Genomic DNA, 17,714 nt, shown 5'->3' on the forward strand with positions numbered 1-17,714 from the left:
AAACAAATGTGAAAAAAGAATGAAAAAACAATTTTTTTGAAAAACGCGCTGGGCCGCACCGTTGGCATAGTCGCGCCCAGAAACACCGGGAGGCGTTCCAGGTATACCCAATTAGCGTAATGGGCTGTTCGACCCAAGCTAAGTCAACCGGCCTATTAATCTGGGCCCACTAAGAGCCACCTAGCCTTCCCGCCACGCCGCTCTCGCCCTTCCCGCCAAAAACCCTCCTCTTATCCCCCTCTTCCCGCCATTCCTCCCCAAACCCTCTCATTTCCCTCCCTCCTCTCGCCCGCGTCTTTCCTCCTCGACCCGCCGCCGCCGCCGCCGCCGCCATGGCCGCCGGGACGAAGACCGTCGACTACGCGGCGGAAAGAGGTACGTTCTCTCACGGCCCCACATCCCTCCGGACCAGAAGCCTCTGGAACCGTCTCTCGCGAGCTCTTCCCTCCCGTTCTCGGAAGCTTCTAGAAAGGGTTCAGACGGCCGCGTTGCTTATTGCTGTTCGTTTCTCCCCCCTGCAGCGCTCGCCAAGGACTTCCTCACCAATTTCGCCGGCCCGCACGGCGAGCCCAAGTACCAGAACATCCTGGTAATAACCTCTTACCCCGTGTCTCAGGGCCCTGGAGATCCGATATTTCTTAGTTATTTCACGCCGATTTGTTGTTAATCCAAGTATTTGACCCCCGTTATCTCCAATTCCAGCAAGACATCGCGAACCGGAAGATCCGCGCCGCCCAGATCGAGCTGGACGACCTGTTCCACGTACGAATTCCCCACCTCCACGAGATCTAATTCTTTCCAGAGGTATGGTTGTGGGTTCAGTATCTGATATCGGTTGTGTTGCATGTGCAGTACAAGGATGTGGACGAGGAGTTCCTGCAGAGGGTCACCGAGAACACCAAGCGCTACATTGGCATATTCGCCGAGGCCGTGGACGAGCTCATGCCCGAGCCCACGGAGGCCTTCGCTGTGGACGAGGACAGGGACATCTTGATGACGCAGCGCGTGGATGAAGGGGCTGATGGAGGCGCTGACGGCACAGACCCTCTACAGAGGATGCCGCCGGAAATCAAGCGGTTCTTGTGAGTATCTGTGTACTGCCCCTAGAAGTTTCTTGTGCAACTAGGTTTCCGTTCATTCTTCTTAACCAATTTGGCTGGTGGCTATGATTGGCATGATATGTAGTAGTTCAGTAGCTGGCTATTAAATTATTTGCTGATATCGCAGAACCGAAACTACTTAAACAACTGAAACTTGAAGGGAGATACTTTAGGTATTAGTATTATCTGGCTTTGGTAGAATGTGCTCCACCAACTGACTGGTGTGATTAATGCAAAATTGTTCAGAAACAATATCCGCTTTCATGGATTTTGTCATATGACAAGATATTTAAATATGTTCTAACATTTGCCATCTTGCATTCTTGCGAAGACTTGTTTTGTTGATCTCATTGATGCTTGTAGATACCTAATTCAGTAGAAATGATCCATTGGAACAACTGTACAATGTTCTTCTGGTATATCAAGTTGTTTGTTTCTGCTATATTTTGTCTAATATGAAATGTTTTTCACATTCTAGTGAGGTATACATCAAGGCATTCTCAAAGGTGACACCACTCACCCTTAGGCAAGTGAAGGCATCCCACATTGGGCAGCTTGTGAAAATATCTGGAATTGTCACTCGCTGCTCGGATGTGAAGCCCTTGATGCAGGTGGCGGTTTATACATGTGAAGAGTGCGGTTTTGAGATATACCAGGTACTACATCTTGATTTAGGTTCTCGTTTCTGACATGCCTATTTGTCATACCCTTGTAACAGATCTCCCTATATTAGTTTAGATTGTGTTACCCAGGAGAATTTTGCATATTATTTATCCCAGTACATATAGTGAAATGCAATATTTTTGAGTACTAAGCTGTACAACTAGTGCTGAAGTTCTATTTGTTGCTATGAATGTGACAGGAAGTGACTGCTAGAGTCTTTATGCCTCTCTTTGAGTGCCCATCCCAACGATGCAAGCTGAACAAAGCAAAGGGGAATTTGATCCTTCAACTGCGAGCATCAAAATTCCTTAAGTTTCAGGAGGTAATATTGCTTCTCCACAGTCCAGTCGACAAACCTAACTCTATTTAATGGTGAAAAACTTGCAAAATGAAATCATATTCATACTCCCTCTTAACTGCAAAACTGTCACCTTTTCTTGCAGGTGAAGCTCCAAGAACTTGCAGAGCATGTACCAAAGGGCCACATCCCACGTTCTCTAACTGCTCATCTCAGAGGAGAGCTGACAAGAAAGGTAAATCAAATGACCACTATTTTTTGCTTTACTCTTTTGCTTAAGGCCATATAAATCATCATATCTGCTCTTGTGCTTACATCAATGCATTTTTATATGTTCCATTACATCCATGTGTTGCTTCCATACAAAGTGGGATTTCTGTTATTCAGTTTCCAGCAACTTATAAGCTCAGAAATGATTTTAAAAGTAAATGAATGAAGAATGATATTCAGTAATCTTCCCAAATACTATTTGTTGAAATCCTATGATCATTAATAAGTACTAAACGTTGCCATTATCAGGTGGCACCTGGAGATGTGGTTGAGATGTCTGGTGTTTTCCTCCCCATGCCTTACTTTGGATTCCGGGCCATGCGAGCAGGATTGGTTGCTGATACCTATTTGGAAGCAATGTCTATTACCCATTTCAAGAAGAAATATGAAGAGTAAAGCCTATGATCTTATTTCCATGGACCCTAACCCTATTTACCTTGCCTGTGGCACCATTTGATGTTAGACATTGCTATAAACTATTGCAGGTACGAACTTAAGGGTGATGAGCAGGAACAAATTGACCGATTGGCTGAGGACGGTGATATCTACAGTAAGCTATCAAAATCATTGGCACCTGAAATATTTGGGCATGAAGACGTGAAAAAGGCGTTGTTGCTGCTACTCGTTGGTGCACCTCATCGGAAGCTTGGAGATGGCATGAAGGTAGGCCTCCTATTGGTAGTTCAAATGTCTTGCACTGAATAATATTTTTTTCCTTTCTGACTACTCAAAATTAACTCTGTACTTGCAGATCAGAGGAGATCTGCACATATGCCTGATGGGAGATCCTGGTGTTGCAAAGAGTCAACTTCTAAAGCATATTATCAATGTTGCTCCAAGAGGAGTGTATACCACAGGGCGTGGGAGCAGTGGTGTTGGTCTTACTGCTGCTGTCCAGAAAGACCCAGTTACAAATGAGTTTGTCCTTGAGGGAGGGGCACTGGTAAGATTTAGATCATATGGTGATGACATTTGCACTGTATTCTCTTAGCGTCGGTTCAGTTGTAATCAAGTCTGCCTGTTTTAGTTTCTGATTTGAGCTGTTTAAAAACCTGTTGAATAACAGTTTCATTCAGCAGATAAGATTTCTGTTTTGTTGGTAAAAACATTCCACTCCAATCTTATGGAATTGCATTCATGCAGAAAACACTTCATTTGATGCATAACAGCATTTCAAATAATAATAGTTCTCATATTGCACTTTTGGGTTTCAGGTACTGGCGGACATGGGTATCTGTGCAATAGATGAGTTTGACAAGATGGAAGAGTCTGACAGGACAGCGATTCATGAGGTGATGGAGCAGCAAACAGTTAGCATTGCCAAGGCTGGCATCACCACCTCTCTTAATGCAAGAACTGCAGTTCTTGCTGCTGCAAATCCAGCATGGTAAGAGTTGATCTGAACATTTACTTCTAGAAAATGGCTTGGAAAATATGGTGATTGTAATGAAGGCAATTGTTTTCAACTATTCAGGGGAAGGTATGATATGAGGAGGACTCCAGCTGAGAACATAAATCTTCCTCCAGCACTTCTCTCACGTTTCGACCTCCTTTGGTTGATCCTGGATCGTGCGGACATGGAAAATGATCTTGAAATGGCAAGACATGTTGTTCATGTACACCAAAATCTTGAATCGCCAGCACTTGGGTTCACAGCACTTGAACCATCTGTTCTTAGGTAAGTACAGTCTTCAAGCATGTTACATAAGTTTTTACCTTGTTGAATCTTGAAATCAGTGTAGTATATATACTAAGGGTAATTAAATAATATCTAGCAAGCTGAAATAAAAGGTTGTGTAGTGTTTTACCATCTTTGCCTTCTTGCTGTTCATGGTTTAAGAATAGTCTTGGCCTGACTGCAGGGCATACATATCTGCTGCAAGAAGAGTCACTCCTTCTGTTCCTCGAGATCTTGAGGAATACATTGCAACTGCCTATTCAAGCATTCGCCAAGAGGAAGCCAAGTCAAATGCACCTCATTCTTACACAACCATTAGGACACTTCTGAGCATAGTCCGGATTTCTATTGTAAGTGAACTTAATACCCTGCTTTTCTGTACTGTGATCACCAGGTTATGAAAATCTGTATTTTTTTTAAACATGATCTTGGTTTGTTTCAGGCCTTGGCAAGACTTCGATTTTCAGAAACTGTTGCCCAGAGTGATGTTGATGAAGCACTACGCCTGATGCAGATGTCAAAGTACTCGCTCTACTCTGATGACCGCCAGCGGTCTGGCCTGGATGCCATCTCTGACATATACTCCATCCTGAGAGATGAAGCAGCAAGGACCAGCAGCATGGATGTGAAATATGGTCATGCTCTTAACCTGATCTCCAGAAAGGTACAATCTCTGCCTAGGCCTACATTAACTGGTACCACCATTGCTGGGCCATGATTGCTAACAGAAATTCTCTCCTGCTTGAATGTTTGTAAAAACAGGGATACAGTGAGGCTCAGCTGAAGGAGTGCCTGGAGGAGTATGCATCCTTGAACGTGTGGCAGATCCACCCAAGCACCTTCGACATCCACTTCATCGATGCCTGATCTGGGAAGCGAACATTCCATCATGATCAGATGATTGTGATGCGTGACTAGGGTGTCTGATGCCCTTGTCTGGGATCTAACAAGATTGAAAGACTTCAGTGATAGCGAGAAATGTACTAGTCTAGTAGAGCTGTTGCAAGTTGTTCCTGTGAACCATGCAGGAGCCTTTCTCCTTCTTCAGCAATTTCATTGGTTGACACTGGAGTATATGTAACTGTTATGTTTGTTTACCGATTAGTTGTACCCTTTCCGACAATGATGAATTTGTGCTGCTCTATTGGTGCTAAAGACTATTTAAGCTGATTCTCATGGAATTGCTTGGAGGATGAAAGCTTGGTTGGCATTTCTGGTAGGAATTTTGTTTTTGCAGCTGAATATATGTATAGTATGTTATAAGTTGGGTTTAGAAAAGTTATATGCTTCTTTTTCTAAGAAAGGAGGATGCCTGTCCTAGTAATTACTCCTTTACATAATTCTTGTTGTGGTTTTAGTTTAAAACTAAAACCGCGACAAGAATTATGGAACCGAGGGAGTAACTTTTAGCCGCCCTAAAAAAGAGACTTGCTCAGGACAAAATTGTTTGTGGAATTTACTTAAAAATAATACATAGATGAACAGTTTGTGCAGATATATATAGAAACTGAAATTCTTAGACAGTGCTGAACGTCGGGGGATGCATCTTGTCTCGGGCTGCATTCCGTCCAATGTGCCTTGTCCATCTCATGATTTTCATCTCGAAGGCTTAGGAGAACTGCCCCGGTCTCAGAGACCTGAAACTCTGAAAGCTCAGCTTTGAGACATATTTGGTAGAAAGAGATGAGCGCTCACACATGTTACCTGAAACATGAGCTTTGAGACATATGCGGCACAAGAACCGTCAAGGCTACTGGAACTCAATTCAACATGCCGGTGAGCACCATGTGTACAGTTTTTCTGTTTTTGTTTCAAAAAGCACGGTGTGCAGATGGACTTCTGTTTGTGAATATTGAGGATCTTCATGTTTTTGACCCCAGACTGCAGGAATTTCATCCCACCCACAGTGATTTTTATAAATTTCCAGAATAATGAGTTATGTACAAGAAAGAATAAAAAAGAATATAAGAAAGAGGAAGAAGCTAATGAACAAAGGGAGAGCCTCTGAACTGTGAACTATCTAAAAGCCAAAACCCAATCTGAAAGTGTTTCAGATGATTTTCGCTTGACTCTGTGCACTAGCCATTGCATTTCTTCCTTGAATTTTCTTCAGCACGCATGAAGACTAGGAGTGATCCCCCCTCAAAATGAAATCATTCCTTGTGTTCCATATCACCCATGAGATGAGGGTAAACCCCCTGAAAATGTGCACGCATGAAGACTATCCATTTTTTGTTGTTGCGAAAGGCTAAACCATACTATCCGTGCGCCAGACATTCAGACAAGAATTAATTCAGGCTTAACAAATCTCAGAACATAGCAATAGCTCTAGGCTTCCATCCTAAATCTGAGCAAAACTACTACATTTTCTTGTTTTGGACCATGCAAAATAGCTTTAGGCTAATGAAGTCTCAGAACATAGAAAAATAGTAACTCCAGACTAAGTTCAGATTGCCCCCGGAAGAAACATTCATTGCAGCAACAGATATGAGACCTAATTGTTTTCCCATTGATTTGAGAATTGAAGACCTGCACGATCATCATCATTCATCAGTCCGCCTCCAGATCCCTACAAAAATGAAGAACATGGACACTCAATCGATTTATCAAACCAAAACTTGATATATCTGTTTTCACCAATATTGCAAGTATAATCATGCCTAACTGGTTGGCTAGCTAGCAAGAAACATAGAATCAACAACTACCGGTGCTAGTAAATGAGTAAATACAAAGTTACACGATTGTGGGTTGCATGTTCTTTCCTACCATCACATTCAGTCGTTGTGCGGAAGCGCCATGTACTCCATCGCCCACCCAGATATCACCACATGTAGGATCAGCAAGACGATTGACACGATAAAACCGGTAACATTAGGCCACTGCAAAACCAATCATCAGACCCTCATTGGTACGCACTGCCGTACATATGCGCAAGTGGAAAACAAAGCAATACGATCCTACCATCACCAAAGGATCATCCCCGAGCCAACCAAACCAAATCCACACCATGTAGTTTCCCATTGCAAAACTTAAGAATCGCATGGCTGGTATCCTCTCCATCCCCTCCTCCATCACATATGGCTGCATTTGTAATGGAGACATAAGTCACAGATGGCTCAACGAGGCATAGTTCGAACCACAATTTTTACTTACCAAACCGGTGAGTGGTGATAAAGCGAGTATTTAACCAAAAACTACCACATTTCATGAAAACGTGCCCAGAAACTACCACTTTATGATTTTGTACGAAAAACTACCATTTTTTTCCTAATCCTTTGCTAAAAACTACCAGTCTGAAAAGTGATGGACTAAACCCGATTATGATAGGCTGGGCCCACCCATCAATGCGGAAATAGCCAACACCGTTGCTTTGACCGTGAATATGTGGGGCTCATATGCCAGTTCCATCTCCTTGCTCTGAAATTCCCCACCGAGGATCCAGATCAGGGGCGCCGCCATGCCGCAGCTCAGGCCACACTCCACCTCCTTCCCCTCAGCACCTCCATCCTCCAACCATCTACCCAGCCACCACCCTGCGACCCTCCCTCCTCCCCCGGTGAGCAGTGTGCCTCCCATCCTCCCGTCGGCGAGTCGTGCTACTACCCGGTGTCCGCATCGACGGGCGGCAACAGGCCCGATGCGCTTCACAACCGCCGCGCGGCGCAAGGCCACAACCACGAGCAGCCGCCATCCTCTGCTCGTCGTATCGGACCGAGACCACCAAAGTGAGGGGCGCCGCCATGGCTGAGGACTCTTGTACATGGCGCTGTCACCATTGCCCCTCCTCTGTCTCGCCCAAGACCTCCTACTCCTCCCTGCGGCTCCCACGACGCCCGCAACCCCTCGGCCACAAGAGCCTCACCGGCGATCTCTTCTTTCTCCGCCGCCGCGGCAGGAGCTCTGCCAGCACGCGCCCGCCGCCCCGCCCTTTCCATGCCTTGGCTTCCACATCCCCTCACCCCGCAAGCCACTCACGGGCGTAGGTGGTGGTGCCCGACGGGCACAACCACAGGCAGGGGAGGTCTCCGGTGCAGAGGATGGCCACCGGAGCTCGCAGGTGACGGGACCCCCTGATCTAGATCCTCCATGGGGAATTTTAGAGGAAGGGGATAGAACTGACATGTGGGCCCCACATGTTAACGGTCAAAGTTAACGGTGCTGACTTTTCCAGTCCTGACGGATGGGTCTAGTCTGTCATAATCACATTAAAATGCTTAAAACGGTACTTAAATCAAAGTGGTAGTTTTTAGCAAATGATTAGGAAAAAAAGCGGTAGTTTTTCGCACAAAATCATAAAGTGGTAGTTTCTGGGCACGTTTCCATGAAATGTGGTAGTTTTTGGTTAAATACTCTGATAAAGCCGTCAGACCAACGAAGATAGAACAGACAATCCCAAGAAACTCCTGACTCAATAGATCGGTGGCGTAAAGCGCAAAGAGAGCAATATAGATGAAAAAGCCTGATGCCATGTAAGAAAAGGCCACAACTAGTTCCTCGTTTGAGTAGAAGTGCAGGAAGATGGCGAAACAGATGAGCTGGGAAAGAAGCCCAATGCAGCACAGATAAAACATTGCTTGAGTAAGAACCGGTGACTGGTCTGCTCGTAGCTCGAAGCCCATGATCAGAAAAAGCCTAAGCATACATGTGTATGTGGCTAGAAAGAAAGGAAACCCCCACTTGCGGTCCTTCCCAGCTCTCCACACTCCAGGTATGGTAAAAGCCCTGTGCGATGAATATATAAGCTAATTTGCCAGGCAACAAATGTATAGAGTATATGTATGAAACCGAGTGGCGTCAAAAATTACAACAACAAAAATTTCAGCGAACAACTGAGATTTGCAGAGAGAAAACAATCTGAAAACAACAAATCACTCACTATACGCGATTTCGGTTGAATTTGACCGATATGTAAGAGTACCAAATACCCTAACTTCAAACAAGAGAAAACTTACTACTAGAAGAAACTGCTAATTACCGCATACAAACATGTAAAACTAACAATGATTCATTTTAATTAGATTTTAGCACTTGCATATGCTTTACAAAACGAGTTGCATTAAAGATGATTGACGGACTTTACATGGCACGTGTACTATAAGCTTGCAACAATGGCAGGGATTACCACACTGCATCCCATACTTAGACAGATAACCATCATGCATATGAGCTAAATTCTAGGCAAGACTTTTTCGGTAAATTCTTTTTTTTAATAAAAGGAGGTTAACCCCCTGCCTCTGCATTATTCGATGCACACAGCCATTTTATTAAATTCGGTAAATTCTAGGCAAGAACAAAGCAAAAAAGAGCACTCCTCCGCCATCATCGCACCAAATGGAGGAGAGGCTTTTAGATGAAGCCTATAATCACATATAGCAACTAAAAATCTATAACAAAGGACGGCGTCAAGCAAATATGCATCTAGGGTAGCATGAGACAAAGATACTCACAGTGGCATGAGGAACCCCAAACCGGCAACAATGACACCTGCAAAAAAATCGTTCCAACTCCCATTTAGCCCCTTTTTAAACAGTAATGTGATAAAAGACAAAACGAGATGAAGCCATAAGATATCTGATCAACCTACTAAGCCGACGCCCGTACAAAGGTCCACGTGGTACTCCATAGTGATGCAAACAGGCTACAAATATAAAGGGCAAACACTTCAATTTAGCATCAAGAAGAGTTCAGATAACAAATAACTCAGAGAGTAATAGTGCAATAGAAACAAATGTTAGGACCAAACTAGAGCATTCGACGCGTGGAGCAAAACAGCAACGGAGAGCACCATGCCCTTTGGGCTACCAACGAAACCACCATGAATTTCAAAAGAAATACTCAGATCATCAAGTCAATCACCAAGGATATCCAAGCATGGGAATAGATTGCGCCATAGGCTTTGTTTTTGTTTGTAGTAGCCGTGGTTATTTTTGGGCTGATGTAAGCTTAGCTAGCTGCTGGAATTAACTGCATGTAATACTACTACTGAACCTACCGCTCCTTAGGGCTTAATATATGCTCATGTTAAGGCCTTGCAACTTTGATTCAGAACATTGGCATCGCAATGCATTCTACCCAGAACGTGTTGGCCAACATAGCAGATGTGATTCAGAACCCATATTGGTCAACTGTGTGTGTGTCCTGAACTGAACACTATATTATGCCAACTGTGTGTGATACACATGAAGATATGTATCCTCTATTGCTGTTATTGGACAAAATTAAACGGTAAACTGAACTGTTACACAGTGTTGTATGTATCCTCTACTGCTGTTACACTGTGATACACTACACATGAAGATATGTATCCTCAACTGCTGTGTATCATAGGTTCAGGACCTGAAGACGTGTAGGCCAATATGGTCAGTAGTTCAGGCAGTGTATCATAGGTAGAAAACCGAGAGAGAATGATCCTTTACTGCGTGTAGGCCAACATAGCAGTAGTTCAGGCAGTGTATCTGAAGTAGAAAACTGAGAGAGAATGATCCTCTACTGTGTGTAGGCCAACATAGCAGTAGTTCAGGCAGTGTATCTGAAGCAGAAAACTGAGAGGGAATGATCCTCTACTGCATGTTGGCCAACCGTGTGTGTATCCTTGTCCTAAACTTGAAGGACAGAAGTTAGTCAGGTATGTATGTTTCAGGTCCTGAACTGGACGCACTGCCTTCCCTGGATTGCATGCGCTCTTCTTGCTGTTTAATTTTGCTTAGCAGGATCAGTGGGACGATGAACATGAAGACGGAGTGGATGATTATCAACAGGAGTAGGCTGTGACTCGATGCGACCAATGCAAGGACTATTAATGGAGACAAAGATACAAGGGTTAAGTGCTAGCTGTTCCCTCTACTGCTACTTCTCTACTAGCAATTCCTCTCTTTTTTGGAGAGATTGATATGCTACCTAGCTTTTTCTGTGAAAAAATTTGCGATTTTTATCTTTCATAAAAATTGCGACTTCTGTCTGCGCTTTGGGTTACCAACGAAACCACCATCAAATCAATTGCCAAAATAATACGCACATCATGAAGTGAATCAAGCATGGGAATGGGGCGGGCTAAACTAAAAGGGGCGCTATCTTCCAAACAAGAACATAACAGAGATCACCATGCATGAGCCCATGACGCAATAACGCGAGCTACATTTGCTTGAACAAAACCGCAAGCGATCGATCGAGAAAAGAGGGGCGAGCGCGACACGCTCAGAACGCAAGAACACGAAACAGATTCAAGTGCCCAAGAACCGAGCTCTGCAAATTCAAGAACTTGCACACGAACAGCTCTGCTCCATCCAAACAACAAGAGCATTCAACGGTGCCACCAATGGCAGGATAGCACGATCACCCAAAGAAGTTCAGACGCGCACCATCTCTGGAACACCCGAATCAAAACAGGAAGAGAGGGTGAAAAACAAAAGAAACGGAGGAAGAACACCAGAGCCTTGGTGTTCGTTGGTCTCTCTCCTCCTCCTTTTCTTTGGAAAAAACCAAGCACGCAGATCAACAGCAAAGGCAAAGGCAGAGCAGGACTGCAGGAGCAAGCACGCGCACAAGGCAAGAACACGAAATCGATCGATCAAAGTGCGGAAGAACCTCACCAAGAAAAGAGCTCTCCAAAATCAAGAAGGTGCGCACGGAGAGCCCCGCTCCATCCAGACAAGAAGAAAATACGCAGCGGAGCCACCCGAATCGTTGGTCGAGCACGGAGGAACAGATCAATCACCAAAAGAACTTCACACGCGCATCATCTCTGGAGCACCCGAATCAGAACGGAAAGAAAAGGTGAAGAACGAAATGTAGGGACCTTTCTTCCTCCTCCTCCCTCCCTCGCGGAGAAGCCCAAGCCGTTTCACTTTGCAGAGGCTTTGCAGGTTTTGCAGAGGCTTTGCAACAAACCCAGGTAGGCGACGCCAAGGGCCTCCTTTCCCTCTCCCGGTCCCGGGTTCGTTTTGCACCGTCTGATTTGCTTTGGTCGCCAGCTGTCCCGTATCCAAAGGCCCAGGCGCCGCGGCTCGCGCCCCCATGGTGGCCTGACAGGTAACCTCCAGTGGGGTCTCATTCCTCGAGCGGTGCCTTCCCCTTCCGAGTGTCCCCAGTTCGCCATTCCGCCGTAAGCCGCTCGCTGCAATGTGGTTGCTTCGCCGCAGCCGTCGCATACTTGCATTGGTCGGTGGCGGCTGCCGCCGTGATACCTGCCTCGGCCGCCGGAACCACGTCCACGAATAGCCATGCTGTGAGAAGACGACAAGACGCTCTCGAGTTTTTCTTCTTTTGATTTGAATTTTTTTCTTAAATATACACGAGTGTGCATATCATATATATTAAAAAGAAGGGCAAAAAAATGCCTTCATCATTAGTTACACGAGTTACATAGTACTTCACTCCTCATGCCTATCCCACCGCGCTAAGAGCATCTCCAGCCGCGTCTCCAATAAGGCCCCCCCCCCAGGCGACTTTTCGACCGCCGGCGCCGAAAAATCGGCCCAGTCGCGCCCCCAAGGGCCCATTTTTCGCCAGCTCGGGTCGAAATAGGCGCCGGCGGACCCAACCCGAACCCGGCGCGCTGGGGGGAGCTCAGGGGCGCCGGGCGAATGTTTTTTTGGCGCGAAACAGCCGCTGGCCCTCCTTGCCAGCGACTCGCCTCTCTTCTCGCCGCTTTGTCGTCCTCATCGCCTCGTTTCCCACGGCGAATCAATGCCAAAGCTGCCGCGCGCTGCCGCATCGGTCAGCCTCCTCCATTGATGCCTCACGGGCGGCGCAGTGACCGGACGACGCGCGTCCCCTCGCCCGCCATGCGTACGAGCGGCGGCCATGCGTACGAGCGGCGCCTCCGCCTATATAAGCCGAACACCAGCGCGCCGGTGACACACACAGAATCTCCACCGCCGCAGCGCCATTTCTCCCTCTTTCCTCCCTCTCCTCTCGCCGTCTCCAGTTCAAAGCATGGCCGAGCGCTTCCCAGGCGACGGTGCGGCGGCGAATGGCTTCGGCCGCCGCCACCTTCACGAGGACGAAGCTCGGCTCCTTTTCGAGGCCGAGTACCCGGTCCCGCCGGACATGCGGGTGCCGGGGGCGTGGAGGATCAGCGCCGGCGGGGTCCTGGTGCCACCACCGCCCACCGGGGCGGCGCGGCGTGCGGAGATCGCACGTATCCGCGCCTCTCTACCGCGGGCGGCGAGGGAAGGTCCGCGATATGTCCCCGACAGCCCGCTCTGGGAGCCCTACTTCCGCCGCCACCACGCCGAGCAACTAGAGGCCACTAACGGCGTCGTGCCCTCCGTAAGGCTCAACTCCGAAGGCCGGCGCCGATGGTGGGGCGTGCCCGGCCGCACGCTGGAGGCCGTCCTCGAGTACATCGAGGGCGGCAACACGCCGAGGCTGGAGTACCCCGTTCCCACGTCCATCTCTCGCCGACGTGGGAGCTCGTGGACGCCGAGGCGCATGGACCTGGGGGCTTCCTCCTCCTCGTCCGGCCGCTCGTCAGACTCTCCCTGCCTCCGCCATGTCAAGCCGGAGCCCCAGGACATGCCTGTCAGCGCGCACACCCGCAGCTTCGGCGTCCGCATCGACGACTCCGCCCCCGTTTCTGGCCGCCTCATCCTCGTCAGGCTGAAGCCCGAGCCCGGCCTCCCCGCGGAGTACGAGGAGATAGCCCGGCGCGGCTTCTCCGACGAGGACACCCTACGGCGGGCGCGGGACGACTACCTCCGTGACGAGATGGTCCGACAGCGCCGGGCCCTGGAGGAGATAGCCGCCCGCAAACGTGGGCGCGAGGACGAGCGCGACGTCGTGATCCTCGACAGCGACGACGAAGAGGACGCCCCCGGACCGTCCAACCCCGCGCGCCAACCGGGGGAGGGTTGCAGCAGGGACGGCGACCGCGGAGGAGGCGGCGACGACAACGACGGCGACTACACGCGGTTCTACCGCCTCCTCGGCATGTAGAACTGCAAGGGCGGCGGGCGGCGAGGAGCGGCGAGGGAGACGGCGAGGAGCAGCCTAGTAGCGTTTTTTTCTTTTTTGTAAAATATTTTAAATATGTACGAACTCGCCGAAGTTTGGTTGAATTTGCGCCGTGTTTGTGCCGAAATTAAAATTTTCAAAAAAACGTGGGCGCCGCGACTGGGGGGCATCACGCCCCCAGCACGCGGTTTGCGCCGGTGCGCCCCCAGGGGGCGATTTTTAGCGCCTCCGAGGGGGCCAACGGCTGGAGATGTTCTAACCGACTAAAGAAGGGTGCTACATCCCCTTTGAGTAGGCCGACTGACACCCAAATTTGACCCTCTAGTCTAATTCTACCAAGAAGCGCCTCACATGACGGCCACGCTCCGTCAAAGACAATTGCATTCCTGTGCTTCCATAGTTCCCACAAGGTAAGCCCAAGGATGGTTCGCAAATCCTTTGTACTGGCCTTGTTGGGCCCAAACTTACCACACAACCATGGCGTGAGAGAGTCATGTTGCGAAGGCATCCAATCCGGCTTCTCCAAGGCCTGACAGATCTCCGCCCATACCACCCTGGCAAACACACATGTAAGCAAGATGTGATTAATCGACTCCTCCACTTGGTCACAAAAGGGGCACGCATCTTGGTGCGGTAGCCCTTGCCTTGCCAGGCGGTCGACGTCCAACATCTATCCCGCAGGGCAAGCCATGTGAAGAACTTGCATTGTGAGGGCGCCCTCGATTTCCGAATGAGATCCGATGTGGGTGCCACTTCTCTCGCCCAAAACTTTGCCGCATACGCCGATCGAACCGTGAACTGCCCAGAATCCTCCCAAGACCAAGATAGTTCGTCTTGCACGCCCTTAGTAGGCTCCCAAGCAACCACCTCATTCCACAGTGAAAGAAACTCATGCAAAGCCTCCAGTGCTAGGTTCGGACCCACATCTTGGACCCATGCTCCATCCGCCATGGCCTCCCTAACCGTCCGCATAGAGCGAATCCGCGCCGGGATCATGTTGTATATCGAGGGAGCGACCTCCTGGACCCTTCGTCCATTCAACCAGCGGTCCTCCCAGAACAAGGTCGATTGACCATCCCATGCAGTGCTTCTTGTGGCTGTTTTGAAGAGTAGCAAGGATTCTTTGGGGACTTTGATGTTAAATTTCTTCCAAGGCCTGGTATTGTCCGTTCTCTTAAGCCATGACCACCTAGTTTGCATTGCCACGTTCAACCAGCGCAAGTTGGGCAGGCCGAGGCCACCTGTCCACTTCAGAGTGCACACCGTCTCCCACGCAACTGCACAGTTACCACCATTCGCCTCCTTCCTTCTACACCACACGAAACCCCTACAAATCTTGTTCATTGCTGCGATTGTTTTCATGGGCAGGTCCAAGGCCATCATCGCATGTAATGGCATGTCGCAGAGCACGGACTGTACCAAGGTCAGCCTCCCACTCTTCGGCATTAAGCCCGCTTTCCACTTGGGTAGCTTGTTGGCCATCTGGTCCACGAGGTATTGCAATTGGGTCGGGGTTTGCTTCCGAAGTGACAAGGGTAGCCCAAGGTATTTGATAGGAAACGATCCCAAAGGGCACCCGAGCAGCGTGCATACCATGTTCATTTCCTCCTCAGTGCACCCAATCGGCAGAGCGGCTGATTTGTGCATGTTGATCCGTAAGCTTGACGCTTCTCCAAAGACCTCAAAGATGCACTGGCAAACTGCAAGATCCATCGGCAAGGGTTTCACAAAAAGTGCCACATCGTCCGCAAAAATGGACAACCCCTTCCTTATACCCACCTGCGCCAAAGGCGCAAGGACTCTCCTGTCCACGACAAGCTCAAACAGTCTCTGCAGAGGCTCCATCGTTAGAATGAACAACATTGGCGAGATGGGATCACCTTGCCGCAAACCCTTGCAGTTGAAAATTGTATCGCCGGGCTCCCCATTGACCATGATCTTGGTAGATGAAGTAGCAAGGATGCCACAAGTCCATGATCGCCACCGTTGATTTGAATTTTAGATTTCAAGCTTTTTCTTATACTCCCTCCATTCCTAAATATAAGTCTTTTTGCATACATTGAAATATGAAAAAGACTTATATTTAGAAACGAAGGAAGTAGAACACATAGGACTCATCTCAACCCGGCAATCCGACCCATGGATGGCCGCGCCCATGGGCATCCGACCCTAATGGGTAGGGTATGTGTCATCATATTAACCCATGGGTAAGCCCGATGGGTAACCCGATTAGTCATGGGTAGGGTATGGGCACAAGGTTCTACCCATGGGTCGCCCGATGGGTCACCCGAGTAATACTATTGATTAGAATTTTTTAAATTTTATATGATCTGTGTAGAGGTTTTGCTGAAGATATGCTAATTAATTCAGTTAAAACAACCCAACGCTGGCAATAGCATCTTTTTTAGGAAACGCTGCCAGTAGCGATGGAGTATGCATGCATGTTTGCTCTGCCATTTTTTTCTGAGGAAAGTATCGTTTTCCCCCTGAAATCCTCTCTCATGGATCAATTCCCCCCTCAACTCTAATACCGGATCAATCAGCCCCTCAAATCTCTAAAACCGGACCAATTCCCCCCTAAAGTGGTTTTGAACTTGATTTTGAGTGGTTTTGACCCAGACCGCGTACCCGCTCTGCTCTCCTTTGTTTCGTCTCGCTTCAGGTGGTGCCAGTCAGCATCGTCGAGTACGCACTCCAGGGCTCCGCCTCCTCCCCGCGCGACGCCTCCACTGACTCATCCTTGTCCTCCTCCACCTCTAGCTGCTAGGCCGGGAACGAGAAGAGGATGAACTGGAGCTCCTTCGACATCGGCGAGTACCATGTGGCCGTCGCGCAGTGGTGCCGGGGCGAACGCGGCCACGCAGACCGGCGAGAGACGCTGTCGGCACCGGGGCCCAGAGCCATCTCCGCCACAAGAGCCTACGACGGAGCTTGAAGACGACGAGATCATGTTGCCGCCATCCTCCAGCAGCCCCGACACACTGGAGACGCTCATCGAGAACGACGCCTGCGTGGTTGCCGCCTCGAACACCGTCGCCGCTCGCCGGGAGGAAGAGAATGCGGGCCTGGTGCAGCAGAGCGTGATCACGGGCGGCCGGATGAGCGCGTCGACGGTGCTGATGCAGTTCGTCTCCTGCGCTGGCCAAGCGGGACGCCGGTCAGTGCGGTGCGAGGCACACAGAGCGGTTCCCGCACTGGGCAGTCGGACTTGAGCAGGAGCATGGCATCAGATGGCTTCTCGGGAAGCATCGGCGTCCGTGTAGGCATGGAGTGGGAGTACTTCTGCGGCAGCCTGGTCGAGACCATGAAGACGGCAAGCGGCGAGCATGCCGGCCACGGAGGCGAGCTGGGCGCACTGAAGACGCGAAGTGCACGGCCATAACCGAGAGAAGTGCACGATCTGGGTCAAAACCACTCAAAATCAAGTCCAAAACCACTTTAGGGGGGAATTGATCCGGTTTTAGAGATTTGAGGGGTTGATTGATCCGGTATTAGAGTTGAGGGGGAAATTGATCCATCAGAGAGGATTCGGGGGGAAAACGATACTTTCCTCTTTTTTTCTTGATCGATCCAGAATGATAAGGCCCATCGCGAGTTAAGAATACTACTCATGCATGCGTGGCAACCTAAAAAAAGCGAGCACTAGTTCGGCCTATTGGGCCTCCAGTGGCTGAAGGCCATGCCTCATGCAGTGCAGGACTGATGTGCTGTGCGTGCATGGCAACAACTAAGCATAGGAGGAGCTCTTTTA

The 17,714-nt window shown here is 48.9% G+C and overlaps 1 protein-coding gene and 1 long non-coding RNA gene across 2 annotated transcripts; one reads left to right on the forward strand and one right to left on the reverse strand.

Moving 5' to 3' along the window:
• Window positions 1–222: 222 nt before the first annotated feature.
• On the forward strand, window positions 223–5,207 carry LOC123102571 (DNA replication licensing factor MCM7). The gene is made up of 15 exons (XM_044523972.1): window positions 223–375; window positions 522–589; window positions 703–762; window positions 853–1,082; window positions 1,579–1,756; window positions 1,963–2,085; window positions 2,207–2,296; window positions 2,581–2,723; window positions 2,817–2,994; window positions 3,083–3,274; window positions 3,546–3,718; window positions 3,806–4,009; window positions 4,194–4,359; window positions 4,452–4,673; window positions 4,772–5,207. The coding sequence occupies exons 1-15, from the start codon at window positions 333–335 to the stop codon at window positions 4,874–4,876; spliced, it is 2,175 nt and encodes a 724-aa protein (XP_044379907.1). The 5' UTR covers window positions 223–332; the 3' UTR covers window positions 4,877–5,207.
• A 529-nt stretch (window positions 5,208–5,736) lies between these two features.
• On the reverse strand, window positions 5,737–8,147 carry LOC123106688 (uncharacterized). Its single transcript, XR_006451433.1, has 3 exons — window positions 6,971–8,147; window positions 6,776–6,888; window positions 5,737–6,578 (listed from the first exon to the last, which is right to left on the reverse strand). It is a non-coding gene; the product is annotated as an uncharacterized lncRNA (long non-coding RNA).
• Window positions 8,148–17,714: the final 9,567 nt, after the last annotated feature.

Source organism: Triticum aestivum, chromosome 5A (genome assembly GCF_018294505.1).
Source record: "Triticum aestivum cultivar Chinese Spring chromosome 5A, IWGSC CS RefSeq v2.1, whole genome shotgun sequence".
In the NCBI taxonomy this organism is placed as follows: domain Eukaryota; kingdom Viridiplantae; phylum Streptophyta; class Magnoliopsida; order Poales; family Poaceae; genus Triticum; species Triticum aestivum.

Coding starts and splice junctions, on each gene's coding strand:
- LOC123102571 (XM_044523972.1), top strand. CDS start 333: ATGGCCGCCGGGACGAAGACCGTCGACTACGCGGCGGAAAGAG. Junction 2,297..2,580: donor GAGGAGAGCTGACAAGAAAG/GTAAATCAAATG, acceptor TGCCATTATCAG/GTGGCACCTGGAGATGTGGT. Junction 2,724..2,816: donor TTCAAGAAGAAATATGAAGA/GTAAAGCCTATG, acceptor AAACTATTGCAG/GTACGAACTTAAGGGTGATG.